Genomic DNA, 23350 nt, shown 5'->3' with positions numbered 1-23350 from the left:
TACAAGCATGGTTTCCTTACCTCATCCACTTGGCAACTAATCACCCTCCAGGCTATCCCTCATCTTCTCTCTCAGGATGCCAGACATATTCTTTACCCCAGCCTCCGAGTTCTTTGCCTCAAAGCATGACTTATTGATGGTTTGTGGGGTTAAAAACACCCTGTTCTGAAGAAGTGAAAAGGGTAGGAAGTGATCTACCTGTAATGCTTATCTACAGCAATGGACAAGATTCAGACACTGGTGCGGTCTAAGACACCTTTCTTGAATTAAAGATGATGTGGCTGTCTTCAAGTTCTTTGAGTGTACAATTGCTCGCCATTACAACCTTTCATTCCCTGGATGGAAGGTTTCTCAGCTTTTGCAGATCCAGTGATGGTAAGGTTTCTCAAGGGTTTGAGGAATCTCTTCCCACTAGTTAAACATCTTACCCAGATTTAGGACCTTAATTTGCTGCTTAGATGCCTATGAAACCTCCCTTTGAGCCAATGGCAACCTTTTCTATACTTAACTTATCAATGAAAATGCCCTTCATGGTAACCAATACATCTGAGTTGGAGAAATAGGGGCTCTAACGGTATATCACCACTTCACAGTATTCTTCAAGGATAAGGTTACACTACAGCCACACCCCAGATTCTTACCGAAGGTGTCATCTGAGTTCTATATTAACCAGACCATTCATCTTCCATTTTTCTTCCCTAAACCACACTGGACTAAGGGAGGATGTGGTACTGCATACACTCGATGTCAAGAGGGCATTAGCCTTTTACCTGAACAGGACTAAACCATTTAGAAAATCTTCCAGGTTGTTTGTGTCTCTTGCTGACAGGTCTAAGGGATCCTTAATTTCCAATCAAGACTCTCTAGATGGATATCTGGATGCATTATCTCTTGTTCTCAATCTAATAATCTTCAACCACCTTCTAGGATCCTAGCCCATTCAACGAGATCCCTTTCTACTTCTGTGGTCTTAAGAATGTTCCCATTGCTGAGATCTATAGAGCTGCAACTTGGACCTCCAGACACACTCTTTTGAAACATTATGCTGTAATCCACAACTCAGCTTCAGATGCTGTGTTTGGCTATACTATAGTACATTCAGTTTGGACTCAATTCCAGAGTTTCTCCCTCCCTCAGTGAGTACTGCTTGGTAGTCACCCGAAGTGGAGTACCCCTAGGGACGCTACTCGAAGAAGAAGAAGGAGAAGAAGAAGAAGAAAAAGAAGAGGTTACTCACCCTGTACAGTAATTGTAGTTCTTCGAGATGTGTGTCTCCATGTGTGGTCCACTACCTGCCCTCCTTCCCCTCTGCTTTGGAGTTTCCACTACGGAGCTTTGCAAAAGAGAAGGAACCGAGGATGGTTTGCCCTTGCAGCTCTGTATAGCCTCGGTGCGGAGCACGAGGCTGTGTAGGGTGCATGCATGGGCTGAACAGGCAGTGCTACCTAAAATCTCCGATTGAAGTTGCCTGGTGGGCAAAGCACCTGAAGTGGAGCACCCATAATGGTACACATCTTAAAGAACTACAGTTACTGCACAAGGTGAGTGACCTCTCCTGCTTTCTGCAGTAGGTTTTCACCAGTAAATAGAAGTTTAATCCAGATCTTGTTGGTATTCATTCTTAGGAAAGGGCTTTTCACTTTAAATATTCTGTTTTATATATCCTTACATATATAATTGCTTGCTATGAAGACTTGTATTCAGTGTTACATTCATCGTTTTGATCTGTACTTCATGCAGGGTTGATACGTTCTTAAATTACATGTCTTTATCAACTTCCCAAGAAGTAAGATGTGCATAATATTATTGCTTTCTCTTGGTTATCTCCAGCAAATAGTGATGTGCATTGTTCAACCTGGCACCATCTTGTTCCTGAAAACATCAAAATATGTTAAATGAAAGTTAGTGCTGCATTTCTTATCTCTGCACATAGAGCTGTGATATTTTTAGTCTTCTTTCTGTCAGTCAGATTGAAAACCTCAAGTTATATATATATGTATATATGTATGAAGAAAAGTAGTATTATTGTGCACATCTTACCTGATATATACGTGCACTGGTCAGAACATTAGACCTTGCCATGTGGGAATCTAGAGCACTGTCATTTTACTTTTTCATATGTAGCTCAGCCGTCTCTCCTCCACCTGCCGGAAAGTGCTTATTCCATTGTAGACATCTAAACCTCAGGTTGAAATGGGAAGGCCTTGTCTACACTGAGAAATGTCAGACATTCTCTCGCCATGCTAGCAAGGAAAGAAGGCATGATACAGACATGCGCAAACACTTTTTTACCAACATGTCACTGTGTTAGGTAGAGGAAAAATGCATAAATATATCCATGCCTAGTCTACCATAGCACTTACTCTATTGCTAGGAGAAACGGAGCTGTGAAAGGCTGCATCTACACTTGGAGCTGGGGCTGTGATTCCCATGTCAAGCAGATACTCACACTAGCCCTCATCAAGCTAGCACACTAAAAATAGTAGCATAGCAACTATACTATGGACACTGGCAAGTGTCAACACAGACTAGCCCCCCTGACTACAAACCGGCCAAGCCCTATGAGTATGTACTTGGGGAAGCTAGCCCATGTTGCTACAGCTGACAGTACTGCTGCAGCTACACTGCTATTGTAGCATGCTAGCGTGAGCACGTCTACTTGAGCTGGAAATCATGCCCCGCGCTCCAGGTACACCTGTAGCCCCAGTGATGGGAGTATGTCTGTAAATCCTAAGTGTAGACACAGCCCCGATTCCCTGGAACAATAGGTTCAAATCTCACTGGTGTCAACTCAACTCTTAACTCGTTCAAGATAAATAAATGGAATACTGTTTTCATCACTGGAGTTTCATTTTGTTTTGTTTTTTCAATTAAGATTTTAAAATAATAGTGATGTTCACTTTGCATGATCCTGTGGCACATTCTGTCTGGTTGAAGTTATATGTATATAGTTAGTAAACTCTTTTGGGAATACTTCAGACTGAAAGGTGCCATTAATATGTAAAATATACTAGTAGCAATACTACAGTGCTATAGAAATAGTAATACAATTTGTTATCTGTTAATAAGCATGACTTCACATCTTTACTTAAAATCTAGTTGTTAGAAGATTACATTCCTGGGGAAGTTTTGCTCTGAAGCTATATACTGTTTACAGGACAGAAGGTCAAGGAAATTCTAACCAAGATTCAAATGTTTGAAAACTTTTTTTTTGTTTGTTGCAGCGTTGAGACAATAAATGATGGGAATTTCCACATAGTGGAGCTGCTAGCCATGGATCAGATTCTATCTTTGTCTGTTGATGGAGGAAGCCCCAAGATCATTACCAACTTGTCTAAGCAATCAACTCTGAATGTTGACTCCCCACTTTATGTAGGAGGTAGGGGAACTTATTGTTTTTTATTAGAGATGTTATAGCAAATGTACTCTGGAAATATGCATTGACAAAAGCATAGTAAAGGGCCACTTCACTGGGTTAATTCCGAAAGATGACTCTCAGGGCAATTAATGCTGAAATAGTCTCATTGTTAACTGTAGTAGTAGATGATTCAAATTCAGTAGTAGATGATCCTACATAATAATCTAAAAGTAAATACTCGATTGCTCTAGGAGGAGTGTAGCTGAAGGACCAGAGAGTTCTTGGTAGCTCATAACTGTTGTTTTCCGAAAGTAAGGATGTGATCCACAGTGCAATATTTTATAATTATGCTTTTCCTATTACTATTTAGTTTTAAACAGGACTGGAAAATGCATAGCATTTCATAGACAAGCCACAGAGGCCTGTTTTTGACTCCTTAGCACCTTGAATAGTCATTTATGCTATCATTCTGTTTCAGTGGAGTTTCACATTCACTTCACACTGTAAATGTACATACGTGTAAATGATGGCAAGATGCAAGGCAATGAAAAAATCACACCCTCCGTTTCTGCCCTGAGGCGCTTACAATTCAGGTTAAATAAGAGCTATGACACGGAGAGAAGACGTTAGGCAAAAGGCAGGAGGAACAGGTGGGGGACTTACATAGTAAAAGGTTGTGACGGTTCTTGCTTTCACACTGTACATACTATGTTAGTACTTTTTTCAATAAGAAATATTTTTTAAATGGACACAGACTATTGTGAAGATAACTGAAATTGTGGGGGTTTTTGAGTGTTTGTCCTCACGGAACTCACCGTCGGTATGTGTGCCCCATGCGCACGAGCCCAGAATCTTTAAACCAACAGTGTCCTTTGAGGCTGCTCATGTGCCATGGAAACCCATATGCCCCTACAGCAAAGTTATAAAAGGCAGAGCACTCCCAATGCCATTGTTCCTCTTCACCACCCATGATAGCGAGTTAGAGCCAGAGTGTTGTCTTGCTTCCTTGCAGCTCTGAGATAGGATCAGAGTTTACAATTACTTAGTTAATTTAGTCTTCTTGTAGTTTCTGTAAGTTTAATTTAAGTCTGTTGGCCTTTGTTTTAAAGGACTTTTTCCTTTTTCTTCTGAGTCTCACTTCAATACCGAGAAGTAGGTCCAATGGCTGAGAATAGGCCTCCAGGCTTTAAAATTTGCCCTGCCTGCAAGACAGCTGTGCCTGCCAGTGATGCACATAGGAAATGCCTGTTTTTCTTTAGGGGAGTCTCATATCCCAAACAAGTGTGCTATTTGTAATTATTTTTCTAAATGTACACAGAAAGCTCATGGCACCCACTTGAAATTCTTTCTGATGGAAAATTCAATAAGACATGTCTCTCACTCTGAGGTCCCTCTTCAGAAACTGTCCTCCTGCTTCAAAAGCAGGTTCAGCAAGTGCTGTGGCTACAAGACATCATTCCAGGGGTTAGGCCTTCTGATCCTTCTCCTTAATCCTCTTTGGGTAAGTCAGAGGCCCTCCTGCTGCCCAAGATATAGGAAGGAGCAAAAATCTGTGGTCATCATCCCCAGTACTAGCCAAGAGGAAAGCTAACAGTCATAGTGCCTAAATTAACGCCTTCAAAATCACATTGGTACTGTGAGTCATCAGAGATTGTGGGATTGTATTCCTCTATAGCAGTTCTACCCCCTCTACCTCAGGTGACTACCACTGTTTTCTGAGCACCATGTTGGTATCGATACTGGATGCCGCAGATTCATCGGTATTGCATTATGATAAAAAAAATTCTGCTAAGACTCCCACATCAGTACCATTAGTCATGGTACCATTGTCGTCGGTACTGCCTCCTATGTCTGTCATGGCTGCTTTTAAATCTCCTTCAGACCTAACCATCTATCCAGAAGCAGTGTCCCCTTCACTAGATGTTTCTCTTTTACCTGTGGTATCCAAATCTGTGCTGGTACCGGAGCCCAGTGTGTTGAAAATGAAAACCTCTTTGCATCCAGCTTCTACAGTACCATTGCCTGCTGCTCATACTGTCATGTCTGAGTCTCTTCCTGTTTCTACACCTCAGGGATTTGACTTCTTTTAAAATAATTTTATTCATCTGCATCACCATAATCTTCTAATGGCAGCAGAAGCCCTTCTCCTAGATCGCCTCCTCAACGTAGATTGATTCCTGAGAGTAGCATTGAAGGGAGTCCCTCCTGTCACAGATCTCATGCTTCAGAGACGTGTAAATCTGTAATATGAAATCCAGTAAATACAGTTACAAAGTTCTGCACTTGGAAGGGGAAAATCAAATGCACAAATACAAAATGGGGAATTTCTGGTTAGGTAGTGGTACTGCAGAAAAGCTTCTGGGGGTTATAGTGGATCAGCCAAAAAATGTGATGTGATTGCAAAAAAGGCAAAGTCATTCTGGGGTGTATTAACAGAAGTGTTGTATGTAAGACCCGGTAAGAAATCATTCTGCTCTACTCAGCACTCATGAGGCCTCAGCTGGAGTATTGTATTCACTGTACCACACTTTAAGAAAGATGTGAATAAATTGGAAAGAGTCCAGAGGAGAGCAATAAAACTAATAAGAGGTTTAGAAAACGTGGTGTATAAAGTAAGATTGAAAAAACTAGGCATGTTAAGTCTAGGGAAGAGAAGACTAAGGGGATATGATGAAAACAGTCTTCAAATATGTAACAGGTTGTTATAAAGAGGATGATGATCAATTGTTCCCTATGCCCATCAATGGTAGGAGAAGAAGTAATAGGGTTAATCTGCAGTAAGGGAGATTTAGGTTAGATAGTAGGAAAAACTTTTTAACTATACATATAATTAAGCAGTAGAACAGGTTACCCTGTTGCACATGGAATCATGTATGTCCAAGGTCATGGAATCCCTTTCAATGGAGGTTTTCAAGAACAGGTTAGATAAACATTTGTCAGGGATGGTCCAGGGATACTTGCCTCAGCACAGGGGATGGATTAGCTGACCTCTTCAGGGCCCTTCTAGCCCTACATTTCTATGATTTTATGTGTATCTGTATCTTGGCTGATTTGAGGTCAGTCATCGCAGCAGATCATCACACCGTTCTACAGCTGTTTTCCAAACTGGGCCTCCAGATCAAGTGAGAGAAGTCCACTCTCACCCCTGTTCAGTCCATAGAATTTATTGGAGCAATGCTGTACTCCAGATTGGCAAGAGTGTATCTTTCTCAAAAAAAAAAGTAAGTGCTAAATCACCTCATTTCATACATTGTCTCATCCAAGAATGTCAATGAAAGGTCTCCTAAATTTACTGGATCATATGGCAGCATGGACATACATGATTCCATGTGAAAGATGAGCCTCTGGCCCTTTCAGGGCTTGATTTATCAGCCAATCAAATGCAGCATGGACTTACTGGTAGATGTTCTTTTGAAAATACTGTCATCTCTGCTTTGGAGGACAGACACTCAAAATGTATGCCAGTGTATTCTGTTTGATCTACCGCCGCCTTCAAAGATTCTGGTGGTGGATGCATCAACCCTACGTGGAGGTGCTTATTTGGGCTTTCTTCAGATTCAGGGTATGTGGTCCTGAGCAGTGTTTCGTTGCAAATAAATGTTACAGAGCTGAGGGCCACTCTGCTAACCTGGAAGGCATTCCTGGGAAGCAGTAAGACCAGGATCTATGGCAGATGCATTTCTGATTCCGTGGGAAAGAACCTGTTTTATGCCTTTCCATCCACTCTGCTAATTCCCAGAGTCTTCAAAAAGCTGTATCAGGACAAGGACCAGGTGACAATGGTAGCTCCAGCACAGTTGCATCAATTCTGGTATTCTGACCTGATGCATCTATCCATCAGACCATCTCTTTGACTTCTGAACTTCTCAGACATCATTTTGCTGAACCAAGGCCTAGTGCTCCATCTGGTGTTGGCAAAGGATATTTAAATTTTTAAAGGGCCTAATTCATGCATTTCCACAAGTTAAGGTGTTGTTTCCTACCTGTGACTTGAATGTAGTTCTCCTGTCTTTGATGAACCCTCCCTTTGATCCTATGTCATCACATTCTCTCTATCACTTCTGCTAAACTTATATTTTTGGTAGCCATCACCTCCACTCTCTGGGAAATTCAGGCTTTGATGGCAAGACTCCCTTACATCATTTTTCATAAAGACAAGGTTATTCTCAGACCACATCAAAAAATTTTACTGAAAGTGGTTTCAGGTTTTCATATAAATCAATGTATACACTTACCAGTATTTTTTCCTAAACCTCATGATTCTCCTGCAGAGGCCAAAACAACATAAGCTAGATATTCTTAGAGCTATGTTCTTTTACCTTTTCAGAACAAAGCCATTTTGCAAATCATCCAGACTCTCTGTGGCTTTTGGTGGTAAGTCTAAAGGGCAGGCTGTGTGCTGTCAAATCATCTCTAAATGGGCTACAGTTAGCATTAAGATGCACTATTCATTAAACAAAATACCTCTTCCCTCTTGAGGTAGGGCACAATTCACTAGGGATCAGATGGTAACAGTACCTTGTTTTAGAGGGTCCCTATTTCTCAGATTTGGAGGGCAGCAACTTGGAATTCTATTCATAAGTTCATCACTAGTTCATTGTGGTGCCTTTTAGATCAAATGTCCAATTTGGCTGGGTTGTCTACAGTCACTATTTAAATAGAACTCCTGTCACTCACCTCCTTGAGAAGTAACTGCTAGCCACCGACAGTGGGATCTGTGTGGACAAATGCTCAGAGAAGAGAGGTTGCTCATCATGCAATAACTGGAGTTCTTCAAGATGCCTTTGTCCATGTGGCTCCCACAACCTGCCCTCGTTCCCCACTGAAACAGAGTCCTTACCTGGATATTTTGTACTAGTGAAGAAATGGAGGGGTGGTTGGGGCTGCTTCCACCTTTTATACACTCACAATAGGGGGCGTGAGGGCATGCAACCTCATGCACAATCCCAGCGGACCGTGCTGGCTAAGAAATTCCAGGCCTGCACATACTTACAGTTGGATCTGTGTGAACTAAAGTACGTTGAAGAACTCCTATGTAAAGTAAGTAACCTCTCTTTCTGTTGCTTCTGATTTAGTCCGCAAAGTGACAGTTGGTTAAGGAGGGGCCAGACCCTTGTTCTTGACTCTGCCTGTGCATAAGAGTGTGCCTGTGTGAATATTGCTGCAAGACTAGTGTCCTAGCAAGGAAACTATATGCACTCTGTATGGTGCATGTGTAAAAATATTAGGGCTGTCAAGCAATTAAAAAAATTAATCATGATTAATCACAATGTTAAACAGTAATAGAATACCATTTATTTAAATATTTTTGGATGTTTTCTACATTTTCAAATATATTGATTTCAATTAGAATACAGAATACAAAGTGTACAGTGCTCATTTTATATTTATTTTTATTACAACCTAATACAAGTACTGTAGTGCAATCTCTTTATCATGAAAGTTGAACTTACAGATGTAGATTTTTTTTTGTTACATAACTGCACTCAAAAACAAAACAATGTAAATCTTTAGAGCCTACAAGTCCACTTAATCTTACTTCAGCCAATCACTCAGACAAACAAATTTGGTTACAATTTGCAGGAGATAATGCTGCCCTCTTCTTGTTTACAGTGTCACCTGGAAGTGAGAACAGGCTTTCGCAGGGCACTATTGTAGCCGGCATCACAAGATATTTACGTGCCAGATGCACTAAAGATTCATATGTCCTTTCATGCTTCAGCCACCATTCCAGAAGACATGAGTCCAGGCTGATGACGGCTCGATAATGATCGAAAGCACCGTAGACTTATGCATGTTTCTCTTCATCATCTGAGTCAGATGCCACCAGCAGAATGTTGATTTTCTTTTTTGGTGGTTCGGGTTCTGTAGTTTCTGCATCGAAGTGTTGCTCTTTTAAGACATCTGAAAACATTCTCCACACCTCATCCCTCTCAGATTTTGGAAGGCACTTCAGATTCTTAAATTTTGGGTTGAGTGCTGTATCTATCCTTAGAAGTCTCATATTGCTACCCTCTTTGCGTTTTGTCAAATCTGCTCTGAAAGTGTTCTTAAAATGAACATGTGCTGGATCATCATCCAAGACTGCTATAATGTGGAATACATGGCAGAATGTGGGTAAAACAGAACAGGGGACATACAATTCTCCCCCCAAGGAGTTCAGTCACAAATTTAATTAACACTTTTTTTTTTTTAACGAGCATCATCAGCATGGAAGCATGTCCTCTGGAATGGTGGCCGAAGCATGAAGGGACATATGAATATTTAGCATATCTGGCACATAAATATCTTACAACGCCAGCTACAAAAGTGCCATGTGAACGCCTGTTCTCACTTTCAGACGACATTGTAAATAAGAAGCAGTCAGCAGTATCTCCCGTAAATGTAAACAAACTTGTTTGTCTTAGCAATTGGCTGAACAAGAAGTAGGACTGAGTGGACTTGTAGGCGCTAAAGGCTTACATTGTTTTGCTTTTGAGTGCAGTTATGGAACAAAAAAAAAATCTACATTTGTAAGTTACACTTTCATGTTAGAGATTGCACTATAGTACTTGTATGAGGTGAATTGAAAAATAGTATTTCTTTTGTTTATCATTTTTACAGTGCAAATATTTGTAATAAAAATAATAATATAAAGTGAGAACTGTACACTTTGTAGTCTGTGTTGTAACAGAAATCAACATAATTGAAAATGTAGTAAAACATACAAAAATATTTAATATATTTCAATTGGTATTCTATTGTTTAACTGTGTGATTAATCGTGATTAATTTTTTTAATTGCAGTTAATTTTTTTTTAGTTAATTGCGTGAGTTAATTGCCATTAATCGACAGCGCCAAAAATATTAATTCATCATAATGGATGAATTCTTAAACACACAAAGATCAGTAATTTCAGAATGAAGGTTTCCACAGCAACTGTTCCTCTGCCCACATTTGCCTATGTGGTAGGTGAGTCTTTCACTGGGCTACATGTGTGCATCTCTGATTTTAGAGAAACATTTCTTTGAGTTGTCTTACATTGTAATATTTGCCTGATATTATTTCAGTTATTGTAATGCACATTTGCTCTCTTCCCAGTTGCTGTGGGAACCTTCATTCAGAAATCTCTGGCTCTTACATTGCAATGTTGCATTGGTGTCTTTGTTTCATATAGTTTTTTTTTTTTTGTTCCTTTTTTGTAAGGGATGGCTGTGCAGAGCATGTCAAACCAATTAGTGTTATTTTCTTCTCCCTACCCACATGACTAAGAAACTGGGGGGCAGGTGCTCTCAAGGGAGGATAGTCCATGTGCAGTCTGAGTTAGGGATGCCTAGGGAATCCTGACGGGGCCTCACTCCCAATCTGTTGCACTAATCAGACTTAAAACTGCCTTGCTTTTAATTTTAGACCAGATCAGTCCTATTCAAACCAATGGGATCATTTATTTTCAAGTATCTAGAAGTTCCACTTTTATTTGGAGTACACTGTGACGCCTGTAATTTATTCATCCCAGGAAGTATTAAGCATTCATGAAACAAGTATTAGACCAATATGCAAGAACACAGTGTTGAATTAAAGTCCAAAAATTTTTAAGGATATATTTAATTGCAGTACATATATCTACCCTACCTCACTCCGCCAAGTGGCCTCTGTAACAATTGTAGATTGTAATAGAATTTACAGTTGTGAAAATAATCTGTGGTATGTGAATTTGCACCTATCAGGACAGCTGAACTTTTTGTGAAATTTTCGCACACAAAATTTCACACGCAAGAAGTGTGGGCCTGATTTTCAAAAGTGTTGAGCTTCCACAACTCCCAGGGACTTCAATTGGAGTTGTGGATGCTTAGCATCTCTGAAAATCAGATCCCATATGCTAAATTTCAACCCAAACTGTATTTTTAAAATGATTTGTGAATGAAAATAAAGGCTTAGAAAACAGTGTCATCTGTACCTACTAGAAATGAGTCAAAACCAGACCTACACTTTTCAGTTCTGTGAGGTTCCTATTTGAATCCCTGAATCTGTATCCATCTCTACAGTGGAGACCTTGGGTGTGATCCAGAACCGAGAAACGCCTATTTTCTGGTTTTAGTTTTCATGCTTCTGAACTCTTCAGTTTGGGATGGTAGAAATGTTGCCAGATACGCTGATCTTGTGAAATTTTCACCTTACGTGGATGAAATATCATAAGCGTAATATGTCTTGTTGTTGCCTAAACTGAACCATACTTAAACCACATCTAGATCCAGATATTGAGCCCATCTCTGATAATTGTGTGTTCCATAGATATGAATGGTTATTTGGGAACAGTTTTTTAAATTAATAAATAAAAACAACAGTAAAAAAGAATACAAAACTATTCCTACCAAACAATGTAGTCACGAGTTGATGATGTTCATTTTCTAGGCATGCCTGTGAAAAACAATGTTGCAGCACTACGCCAGTCCCCAGGCCAGAATGGCACCAGCTTCCATGGCTGCATCCGTAATCTGTACATCAACAGTGAACTGCAGGACTTTAGAAATGTGCCACTGCAAGTGGGAATTCTTCCTGGTTGTGAGCCGTGTCACAAGAAAGTGTGTGTGCATGGAACCTGCCATGCTACGAGCCAGTCAGGCTTTACCTGCGAGTGTGAAGGAGGATGGACTGGACCGCTGTGTGATCAGCAAACCAATGACCCTTGTCTTGGAAATAAGTATGTCCTTCCTCAAGACAGAGCTATAATTTAATGTTCTAATATTAATATGACTGTCCTGTTATGTACATTCAATTTAAAGTTCAAATTTTTTCAGCAAGATACAAATATATTGTACATGTAGAATTAAAAGTTACTCCGAGGTTGGATCACAGCAGTGTAGTCTTTTGCTGGTTGAACTTGAAGAGTACTCAGAAACTTCAGCTGCTACATTATGTGACAGCATTCTGTAGTATTTGTGGAATAGCCTGGGTATGCCAATTCATTTTTTTTTAAATATTCTTAATGAGTGAAACTTCCCAGTGCAGATGGTGTGACAAAGTTTCTGTACCTCTACTTCTTAAGCCCCACCAAAGGCCATAATAGATGGTACCTAGGTACTTGTGCACAGCTTCTACAGTGTGAACTACATTGTGGATATGACTATCCACATAAGACATGAGGATTGGCATAAGAAATAATCAGGGGGCTTTACAAATGAAAACACATCCATTTCTGTATTCATAATTTTGTTAGAGTATTTCAGAAAAATGTATTTCATTTTATAAACAGTTTCCCAGCAAGGAGTAAATACACTAATCATAGCTATTTTTTATACTTCCATATTGTCACGACTCAGCTGGTAGATATTTTTCCCAATGCACAGGCTAGCTTCTGTGTTAAGTCCATAATCAGTGATGTTAGTAACTCCTGCGTTGTAATGTTGTTTTAATATATTTTGGCTAAACCATTTTAACTGCATATTCCTGTTGAATATTTTTCTAGATAGATGCATTGATATAGATTGCATTCTCACAAGGTTCTCATTGTTGGGTCATGGGCACCCAGCACAAGCCAGGTCAGGGACTCCACTAACACAAAGCTTGGTCATGCAGGGGAGGGATAGCTCCGTGGTTTGAGAATTGGTCTGCTAACCCAGGATTGTGAGTTCAATCCTTGCAGGGGCCATTTAGGGTTCTGGGGCAAAAATTGAGGATTGGTCCTGCTTTGAGCGGGGCGGGGTTGGACGAGATGACCTCCTGAGGTCCCTTCCAATCCTGATAGTCTATGATTCTGTGTATCACAATTTGCTGTTACCTCTCCCCGTACAACTTGCTTGACCATAATTCAGCTAGCAACTCCCTGTGAGAGCTGCAGTTGGATTTTTGGAACTGTTATCATTGATCTCTCATTGTTGCAATTAGCTCCAAAACATGGGGCTTATTTGTTTTTCTTGTCTGCTTGTTTTTCAGTAATCCAGCCTACATGACCTAAAACCACCATGTTCCTTTGATGTCCAGTGGATTAACTTTGTGTTTTGCTCAGATTCGGTTGAGTTGTTGTTTTTCAGGTCCTGGGCAGAGTGATTTTAAGTGTCCTTTTTGGCATATTCTGTGTTGATACTATTGACAACTTTGAGGTTTTGGCTTAATTATTTCAGCACAGTTTGTTTGCACTGGCTTCAGAATGTTTCAGTACTCTGAAGTTTATAACTCTACTCCAAAAGCCACACCAGTTTTGAAGCATTTCAGCACTTAGTGTAGTACCAAGTTCCTGTTTTTTTATTCACGGGGTTTCTTTTCCAGGATAACCCTTTTCTTTGCATCTTAGGAGGAGAAAGAAAGGAAGACACAGTGGCTTCCAGAAGCAGATGCAGCTGCCAGATGTCGATCACAAATGAGCAAGTCTGCTGCATTTTGTGCTTTGGAAGTCAAATATAACATGGAAATGTCATCCATCAAATTTTGTGTGGGGAGCACTAAAGATCCTATTAGAGGCACCTCTGAAAGAATTCTATTCTGTTCTGTATGGGTTTCTATTACCACTTTCGTCACTGGAATGTCTCAGCACCTTCTGGTAGTGCATTAAGTGACATGACTAAAATCTGTCATGAGTGGTTTGCTCTTTCTTTCATTGTGTCCCCACGGGGACAACCTACATAGTGTTCTGTTTTGTTTTTTAAGTTTTCATGTACTTTTATGTCATGTTCTTTGAATGTACACTCCTCTGCGTGTTCATCCTGGAGAAGGCCAGGCTGAAGACGTTCACCTTGCACTTGGAATGGAAGATGGTGATGGTCCTTAGTTCCTGTAATAGTTCATTGTACAGTGTCTGGCCAGCCCCAAAGAAAGTCTGACTCCTTCCCAGATGATCTTTACTCTTATGGTAGAAAGTTCCATCGTGCCTGAAAGATACAGTTGTTCACCAGCGTGCTCATTCTGGAGCTTTTGGCAGTATTTTAGATATGTTGGGTCCTGGCCATTGAGCACCTTGAAGATAAGGACCAAAACACTGCACTTGACTTGATGTTTCTTTTACTCCAGTTTGGCCTGGAGTTCTTCAAAGGATCTGTTGAATTCAAGACTTGGCATTGGCACAGATCCAACTACCTTCTAAATCTAGCACATCCTCATTACTAGTTGGCTTGATGCAATTTGCATTGTCGTCAAACACAACCTCTTCAGAGCATATCAGGCCTTTGACACCCTCAGCAACATCACAGATTGGATGTACTAAGCTCTGGCTGTTCCTTGGATAATGAGTTGCTTCAACCAGAGGACTAAATGCAGAGAGTGCCACATGAGAGCCAGCAGCCTTGGGACACTGCTGAAACCCTGGACCCTGTGCTCAGCCTGGAAACTTCTGGATATCACACTCCAAACACATGCAGCATTTGGAAATGACCTGAGGCTAGGGGACTGAAATGCTCCAATCAGGGCTGGCCTTACTATGAGGCAAACTGAGGCGGCCGACTCAGATGCCAGACTGTTGGGGGGGCGCCACTAGGACCCAGAGTGTAGAAGATTATGTTTGCTGTTGGTGCATATGTATCCTCTCTGCTCTAGATGCACAGAGATGGTGGAGTGCTCTGCTGGAGGAAGGAGGGCACAAGAGACATAACAGGCAGGCAGGAGAAACAGTGAGAGGGAATAACAGAAAGCAGCAGGAGCTGCAGGGAGAGACAGGAGGAGGAGCCTCTTATGTACCTCTCTAGAACCCCCAGGAACCTGGACTCATTAACACCAGCTTCTCAGGGAGCTTCCCTGAACCCACTTGAGGAGAATAGGCAGTCAACTGAAGGAGCCAGTTAGGCCCTTAAGACACTGATATCTTCCCTTACTCAGGCCCTGCTACCGGCCTGCTTATTTGTCCCCTTCAACTGAGTGTTGAGAGCCACTATAGCTGGCACAGAACAGCAGCCATGAGTGAAAGAAGAAAACGCTCCTCTGGGGTAGCATTCAGAAAAAGAAAGAAAGCAAAGGAAGCTTTTCTATCTAAGCAGGAAGAAGTTCTCCTGAGATACATAGACACAAATGTTCACGGTGAGCCTTCCAGCCCCAGTGAGGATGTGAGTGGTGAGGAGATGCCTGATCTTCCAGTCAGAGTGCAGGTGAGCTGGCAGCTACTGCAGCATCCATATCTCCATCTCAAATGGATGTAACCATGCACATTCCTGAAGAAAAGTGTAGATCAGAGAAGAGTGTGGTGGAGGCGCAAGAAACAGCTGCTGCTGAGTTTAGTTCCTTACGTCTACATAATCCAGGATTGCGGACCCACTTGAGCAGTAGCCTTAGGACTTCCTTGTACTGCATGGGCCACAGCAAATGAAAAACTTCATGTTCCCCAAAGACAATGAAAATAGAAGTTTTCATCCAACACATTACTGGTGTGAAATCCCCAATGGTGACAAAGTGGAGAGGCCATGGCTTATGTACTCAAAAACCCAGAATGCTGCATACTGTTTTTGTTGCAAACTCTTCCAGTCTAATGTTCCAGCCACATTGGGTTCTACAGGAACAAAGGACTGGAAAAATCTGGGAAGAAATCTGGCATGTCATGAGAAGGCAGCAAATCACCAGAGAGCATTCCATAGGTGGAAAGAGCTTGAGATGAGACTAAGGTTAAAGGCCACCACAGATGATCAGCATCAAGAGAAGATTGCATCAGAGTCTCTTTACTGGCAAAATGTTCTGAAAAGGCTCATTGCCATTGTGAGAATGCTTGCTACCCAAAACCTAGCACTGCGTGGTACTTCAGATCAGCTGTATGTGCCAAACAATGGAAACTTCCTTAAAATTGGGGAGCTGATGGCTGTACTCCAGGAGCATCAAAGAAGAGTCACCAGCCAAGAAATGTACACCCACCGCTACCTTGGAAAAACAATTCAAAATGAGATCATACAGTTACTGGCAACAAAAGTCAAACAGAAGATTGTGGCAGATCTGAAGTCAACAAGATATTACTCTGTTATTCTGTACTGCACACCTGACATTAGCCATACGGAACAAATGACTTTAATGGTGCGTTTTGTAACAACAAAAGAACCTAGTGAAAATGTCCCTGCAATGGTGACTGTCAGAGAGCATTTTCTAGAATGTATTGACATTGATGATACTACAGGATGGTATGACAAACGTGCTTCTTAAAAAGCTGGAAGATACGGGAATTGCAATAGCTGACATGAGAGGTCAGGGCTACGATAATGCTGCCAACATGAGAGGAAAGAATGGAGGAGTGCAGACACGGATACAAGAGTTAAGCCCTCAAGCTTTTTTTGTCCCATGCAGTTCTCATTCATTGAACTTGGTGGTCAGTGATGCAGCATCAGCTTCTAGTGATGCTGCTGAATTTTTTAATGTAATTCAAAACATCTGTGTATTTTTCTCTGCATCAACTCACTGATGTCAAATTTTGAAGCAACATCTGGGAACATCCTCTCTGACACTGAAACCACTGAGTGCCACACGATGGGACAGTTGAGTGGAGGTGATAAAGCCTATCAAATACCAAATTGGGAAGATAGATGATGCCATAGTTGCCATTATAGAGGATAATGCTATGACAGGAACTGTTTGTTGGAGAACAGTGGCAGAGGGAAATGGAATCACCAGAAACATACATAACTTCAAATTTCTGTGTGGCTTAGTGTTGTGGCATGACATACTGTTTGAAATAAATGTTGTAAGCAAGAGACTCCAAGGTGTTGACCTTGATATATCTGGAGCAATGGAACAATTGGACAAAGCAAAGTCATACCTACAGTCTTACCGGTCAGATGAGGGATTTCAAAACGTTCTGAAGAGTGCACAGAAGTTGGCAGAGGAACTTCACACTGAAGCTATTTTCCCACCCATTCAAGAATACAAGAGTCACTGAAGAAGAAGACATTTTGATTACAAGACACAGGATAATTCCATAAGAGACTCCAAACAACAATTCAAAGTTGAATTTGTTAACCAGGTGCTAGATTGTGCAATACAGTCAGTTGAAGAACGTTTCATGCAGCTCAAGGAACACAGCAGTATATTTGGGATGTTGTATGATATTCCAAAACTCCTCACTATACCTGAAGAAGACCTACACCAGCAATGCAGGGCACTAGAGACAGTGTTGACACATGATGACGTGCGCGATATTGATGCGAGTGATTTAGGTGATGAACTGAAAGCCCTTTCAAGATACATTTCAGCAGGATCAACTCCAAAGGCTGTTCTGGAATATATGTGCACAAATAAGATCACCACCCTCTTTCCAAATGCTTTTGTTGCTCTGCACATACTTCTAAAACTTCCTTTAACAGTTGCCAGTGGAGAACGCAGCTTCTCCAAGCTGAAGTTAATAAAAACACATCTACGCTCCACAATGACACAGGAGAGGCCGGTCGGCCTTGCAACCTTCTCAATAGAGCATGAGCTGGCCCAGGCTGTGGACCTTCAGGAAACAGTTCAAATCTTTGCAACCAAGAAGGCACGGAAAGCACCACTTTGATTATTCAAACAGATAAAAATGCCAGTGTTTACGATGGAGACAAGAAAAGTTACATTTGCTGTTCAGGCGTTTGAAAGTTAAGTGTTACTTAAAATTTTTGAACAAGGCATTTTAAGTTGTTAGTTCTTCTTTATTGGGGTAGGTAGCAGAGGAGTACCATGAGAGGAGTAAAACAGGAAGAAGGCAGAACTGAGACCTTTCAAAGTTTTGGTCTAAGCGAGGGGACATGGGGGGCGTCATTCGAGCTCCCCACCTCAGGTGCCAAAATGTTGTGGGCCGGCCCTGGCTCCAGTCATACAGGTTCAGGAATAACAAGCAGCAGGCCCAGTGCTGAGGCAGGTCAGAGGTCTTGGCACCCTGGGAGTCTTGTTTGTACTGGTGTTGAAACTCTCAGGGTTGAATACAGGCAGAGAGCTGTGCTATATGCAGTTCATTTCAGCACAGCCTGCAGTGGATTGCAGAAAGCAGGCTCAGCCATGGTACAAATGGTGTCAATGACTTATCCAGCAGCATTGACTTTCCTACCATGCCTTTAAGCACACCATGCTGAATCACTCATGTGGGACCAAAGGTACAATGTGGAGATGAGCATAATTTGGTTTCCAGTGATGGGGCTGGAGACAGGAAGGAGAAACATCAGAGTGATTCTGAGTTGGGCTGTTGAGATTGGTTTGATCTCCATCCAGGAATCTTCACTCAGATTGTTCCCCGAGAAACAAATATATGTCCAGGAAACTAGTGTATCAAGAAGAATGTTACAGGAAATAAAATTCGTCCTCGGAAGAAAGCCATTGACCCTGTGCCATCAAGTCAAAAGGTGGCAATCAGATAATTCCTGATTCTTAAAAAGAATTAATTCCCCCTGGATTTCAGTCTGTGTTAGATGAAATAAAATTAAAAATTGTCCTTCTGGGAAACAGCATACTTCTTTTAGAAGAATGTGATTGGCTCTGTGCTCCAGCAATATACCTGGCAACCTGGTAGATGCAGCTCAAGGCAGTCTTTAAGCCCCAGGACAGGATGCAGTACATTGGAAGGGGTTTATGAGAGCCAGGAGGGGACAGTTTAACCATGTTACAAATGTCGGGTCTTATGGCCAAAACAGTAATCATAGTACCTGTGTCATGTCTTTATAAGACGCAATCTCAGTGGATGTTGAGATCCCAGTGGAAAAAGCATCACTGGCTTCTCATGCAATCAGGAACTGGCTGAAAGGTTATATAACCAGAAGGAATACTAGTAAGTGATAAATGGTTACTGGATTTGGGGGGAGGCAGGCATTGTGCACAGCCACCAGGCTGCCACGCCTTTAGAGGGCCAAAAAGCTTTGAGCTAGGGAGATACTGTCCTGTGTTGTGCTGGGAGCCCAAAACCTCAGGCATGAGAATCTTGTGAAATGATACTTTCAAGGAGGAAAATTACAGGTAAGTAACATTTTCTTTTCACTGTTCAAGTTTAATTCTAAGGAGTTTGTTCATTTGGGGTCAGATCTTGCATTCTTTGCACGCCCAACTCTCATTAAATGTGTGGGTGCATGAGGAATGCTGGATTTATTTAATTGTGACCTGTACAAGACTTCCATAACACATCTACAGTGGCTGTTTTCTGGCAATAACAGAATAGGACCCTATACTGCAGCGTATTCTCTATAAATTTTCATACCAATTATAAAAAAAAAACTGTATAAACCACTTAATTGCTTCTCACTGAAAAAGTGCATTTAAAAAAAAAGTCTCTAAGCAATTGCTTTTTGAGTACAATCCAAAGTATTTGTAGTTAATGTTGCTCAGCCTAAACTTTGATGAATGATTTCTTTTTATTCTCTTGGGCTTGTTTCCCCTGTAGATGTGTACATGGTACCTGCTTGCCAATCAATGCATTTTCATACAGTTGTAAATGCCTGCAGGGACATGGGGGAGTCCTCTGTGATGAAGAGGAAGAGTTGTTTAACCCCTGCCAGTCCATCAGGTGTAAACATGGAAAATGCAGGCTTTCCGGCCTTGGGAAACCATATTGCGAATGCAGCAGCGGATACACTGGGGATAGCTGTGATAAAGGTAAATAATTCAGCATGCTATCATTATTTGGTGTTAGAACATGAACAATCAAAACATTGCCAATTTTTTTTCACAATACACATTTGTGTTGCTTTTTTTTTAAATACATCGTAAAGGGCTTGTCTCAGTGAGAGAAAAATCTAACAAATTTTCCCATTTTTTCATCATGTTTTGCTGTGAAAACATTTCTCTTTTTGCTTTGATTGAGAAGCACATTTTTGCTATATATAACTATTACCTTTTACCTGCTGTATCTTTCTGTATTTATTGTTTCTCTGTCTTCTGCAACTGAGAAGCCAAATCCAATGATTCTGCTCCTAGTTTTATCACAAACTCTACTTTTGACCTCTCAGCTTCAACTGATATATCACAGCGAATTATGCAGGTGAGATGGATAAAAACAGGATCACTTTCTCCCCTACCTTTTTCTTTTTTCCTTTGTCTGTCAAAGCACTTCCTTTCTACCCCCCTTTTTTCTCTTACCCCAGCTGGCATTTATTTATTTTGTATTGTGCATCAGTGTGACTAGAATAGACTGGTAGAACTTTTAACAGATGTCACATTTTTAGATGGTTTTATACCTCAGTAATTTATGAAGTTAGTGGAATGTGTATAGCCTGTATTAAATAATAGACTGAATAATATTAGACTCCAGAGCTAATAAATTAAATTGCATGCTCTATGAAACATTTCCCTGTGCTAAACAGAACAAGCTGCAAGCAATGTAAGAACAAAAGATGTGTATTTGTGTAATAAAGATTTTATCTTCCAATTTTCTTGTAATTGTGCTAACATTTTATTTATGGTTTATATATACACAGTATAAATGTTACTGAAAATAGAGGGCACAAAGAAGGTAAAATTCAGCATTAAGAAAATAACGCAAGTGAAATCATTAGTTTCTAATCTATAATGAAAGTCAAACTCTAAAATAGCAATTGTATTTAGAAGCATGGCATCTTCCTAGCTAAACTGTGTATTATAAACCATTCTGTGACTTGCATCTTTAAATCATACATTATTTTGGTTTTGGTTTTTGTTTTTCACAGAAATCTCTTGTCGAGGGGAACGAATCAGAGATTACTACCAAAAGCAGCAAGGGTATGCCGCGTGCCAGACGACCAAGAAGGTATCGAGACTAGAATGTAAAGGAGGATGTTCAAGTGGGCAGTGCTGCGGACCACTAAGGAGCAAGAGACGGAAATATTCTTTTGAATGCACTGATGGGTCCTCATTTGTGGATGAGGTTGAGAAGGTGGTGAAGTGTGGCTGTACAAAGTGCCCCTCCTAAATGTGTCCCTGTCACACTTGTCTTTTGAAAATGTTGTATACTTATTGACCATGTCGGACTAATTAATGCTTCATAGTGAAAATATTTGAAATATATTGTAAAATACAGAACAGACTTATTTTTATTAAGAGAATAAAGACTTTTTCTTCATTTGCAAAAAGATTCAAGTGCTTGAATTGAGACTTTTCGTAACCGAGAGGAGCTTTGAAGAAAAAAAAAGACCCTTTAACATTGCAACAGTGATGGGAAACGTAACTGCTTTTAACATGGATTCTTCTTTATAACATGCTGAAGATAAACTGATATTATACACCTATGACTTTCAACCTACAGCTCATTGATGAAAAATTGACCAGAACATGAGGCTTGTTTTTTCACTTTCATATCACTATATTTTACTATGTTGACAGACCATGCCAATTACTTACTTATAGATGAGGAAGAGTTGTGGGTGAAGAGAATCATATTATATTGGTTTAACAAATGTATGTGATGCATTTTGTGTGGCATAATTATTAAGCATCTGCAGAAGGGGGGGTGCCCGTTTAGTGGATGGGAGAGGTTAAAATGTGAGAATCATGAAATCTCCTGACAATGTGTACTTTTATATCAGCATGTTAGCAAAAGAAGCATACAAAAAGTGTTTATCTACCCTTTTCCAGTATTAATTTTTTTGTAATATAAATGTTAAGGGGATGATAAAAATAGATTATTGATGGATAAATTAGTAATAATATGGATTTTTGTTTCTCTGAGTTCTAAACAGCTCTATACAGTATTCGGTTTCATTGAGAAATATTTATTGTATCAAAGTACATTGTACTTAACCTTTTTAGGCATCCCTTTTACTGTTTTTCAATGCTTTAATATATATTAATTTATATTTGTCCTGATATTTTTGTATTTTGTTTAAAAAAAAAAGAAAGACTTAAAAATCAGGATTTTTTGCAATAGAACTAACATAGCATGTCATCTTGGGGTAAATGTGTTTGGTCTGGTTTTTTCTGTTTTGTTTTTGGTTTTGTTTTGTGTTAGCATCTCACCACTTGGTGTCTGAAACGGAAAGTGATAATAGTCTGCAGTTTTCATGTACAGCAGACAGTCAGGACACCTGAGAACTTGTAACGTATGAGAGAAAATGTCTTTACGCTAGATGGCAAATGTATAGAAGTGAATTTTCCCTATATATACAGTACTTACAGAAAATAAAATGGTGTGTAGAAAATGACACTAGAAAGTAGACCCTTTGCAAATTAATATTCCTCCTGGACCCTCTTTACCTTTTTAAAAAAAAGAAAGAAAGAAAAAAGGCTGTACTATCACGGACTGTGACTTTTTCCAAATAATAAAACTACTTTATTGCCCTAATGTTCCCCATGTTACTATGTTGCTGCTAAATGACAATGTAGAGCTGGTAATGATTCATAGTGGGTTGTATTCTTCTTTCAGTAAATCCCAGGATACCCTGTAAAAAATGCAGATGTTTTTTCAATTTTATTTTTTTTTATTATTTTTTTTTTTTTTTTACAGAAAAAGTTAGATGTACATGTGTAATGCAGTGTGCTTTGTCTTATTTGGACTGATATCAGTAATACTACTGATGTTTGTAAATTAAACAGATATTTACTTCATTAATAGCTCTTCTTTGTGTTCTTCTGAGGAGTTAAATTGTTTAACAGCCTTTAATTAAACATCTGTCATTGCAAAGAATATTTGGGGAGAAACAAAGTAAAACCCAACACCAATCTAGTGTGTTAATTGCTACGTATTCTAATTTAATAGAGTACTATGTGTACGCAACAATCGAGACAAAGTTCTTGCCCCACAACCATGCAATCTTAATCAGACTGATACAATACAGAGTTAGTGTTAAGCACAAGAAGCCTGTATTTTGATCAGCAAGGAGACCTGAGGTGAAAAGGGTTTTTGTTTGTTTGGTTTGGTTTTGGGGGTGGTTGTTTTTTTTTTTTTAAATAAGTAAATTTGAAAGTGGACAAGGGAAGTGAAGGTGTATGGCACAGAAGAAACAGAATGCTGTTTTACGGTATGGCCTGAGACAAGACAGCATAGGAAGTAGTTATGCAGAAGACTAAGAGCAACACGGAGAGCAGGAAAACAATTAGGAAGCAATGGGAGCAGAGATGTGCAAAGATTGAAGTTTGTCCTCAGCTCCAAGGCTCCAAGCAAAACACTTGAAAATGATGTACACAAAGGAA

At 40.1% G+C, this 23350-nt stretch overlaps 1 protein-coding gene across 10 annotated transcripts in view; it reads left to right on the top strand.

The window, feature by feature from the left end:
• Positions 1–22769, top strand: part of SLIT2 (slit guidance ligand 2) — a 411548-nt gene extending 388779 nt beyond the window's left edge. For 5 of the 10 annotated variants that reach the window (XM_043544596.1, XM_027832060.3, XM_037897998.2 and 2 more), the window contains 4 exons: positions 3225–3379; positions 11750–12038; positions 19632–19843; positions 20893–22769. In XM_043544596.1, the coding sequence (XP_043400531.1) occupies positions 3225–3379; positions 11750–12038; positions 19632–19843; positions 20893–21134 (898 nt within the window). In that variant the 3' untranslated portion in view covers positions 21135–22769. Of the gene's footprint in view, positions 1–3224; positions 3380–11749; positions 12039–19631; positions 19844–20139; positions 20229–20892 lie in introns of all 10 variants that reach the window. The other 5 variants (XM_043544595.1, XM_043544594.1, XM_043544591.1 and 2 more) reach the window with 4 other exon arrangements.
• Positions 22770–23350: the final 581 nt, after the last annotated feature.

This window comes from Chelonia mydas, chromosome 4 (assembly GCF_015237465.2).
Source record: "Chelonia mydas isolate rCheMyd1 chromosome 4, rCheMyd1.pri.v2, whole genome shotgun sequence".
Lineage (NCBI taxonomy): Eukaryota > Metazoa > Chordata > Testudines > Cheloniidae > Chelonia > Chelonia mydas.
Note: the sequence above shows the minus strand (reverse complement) of the source record. Positions and strands in the feature narration are given on the sequence as shown.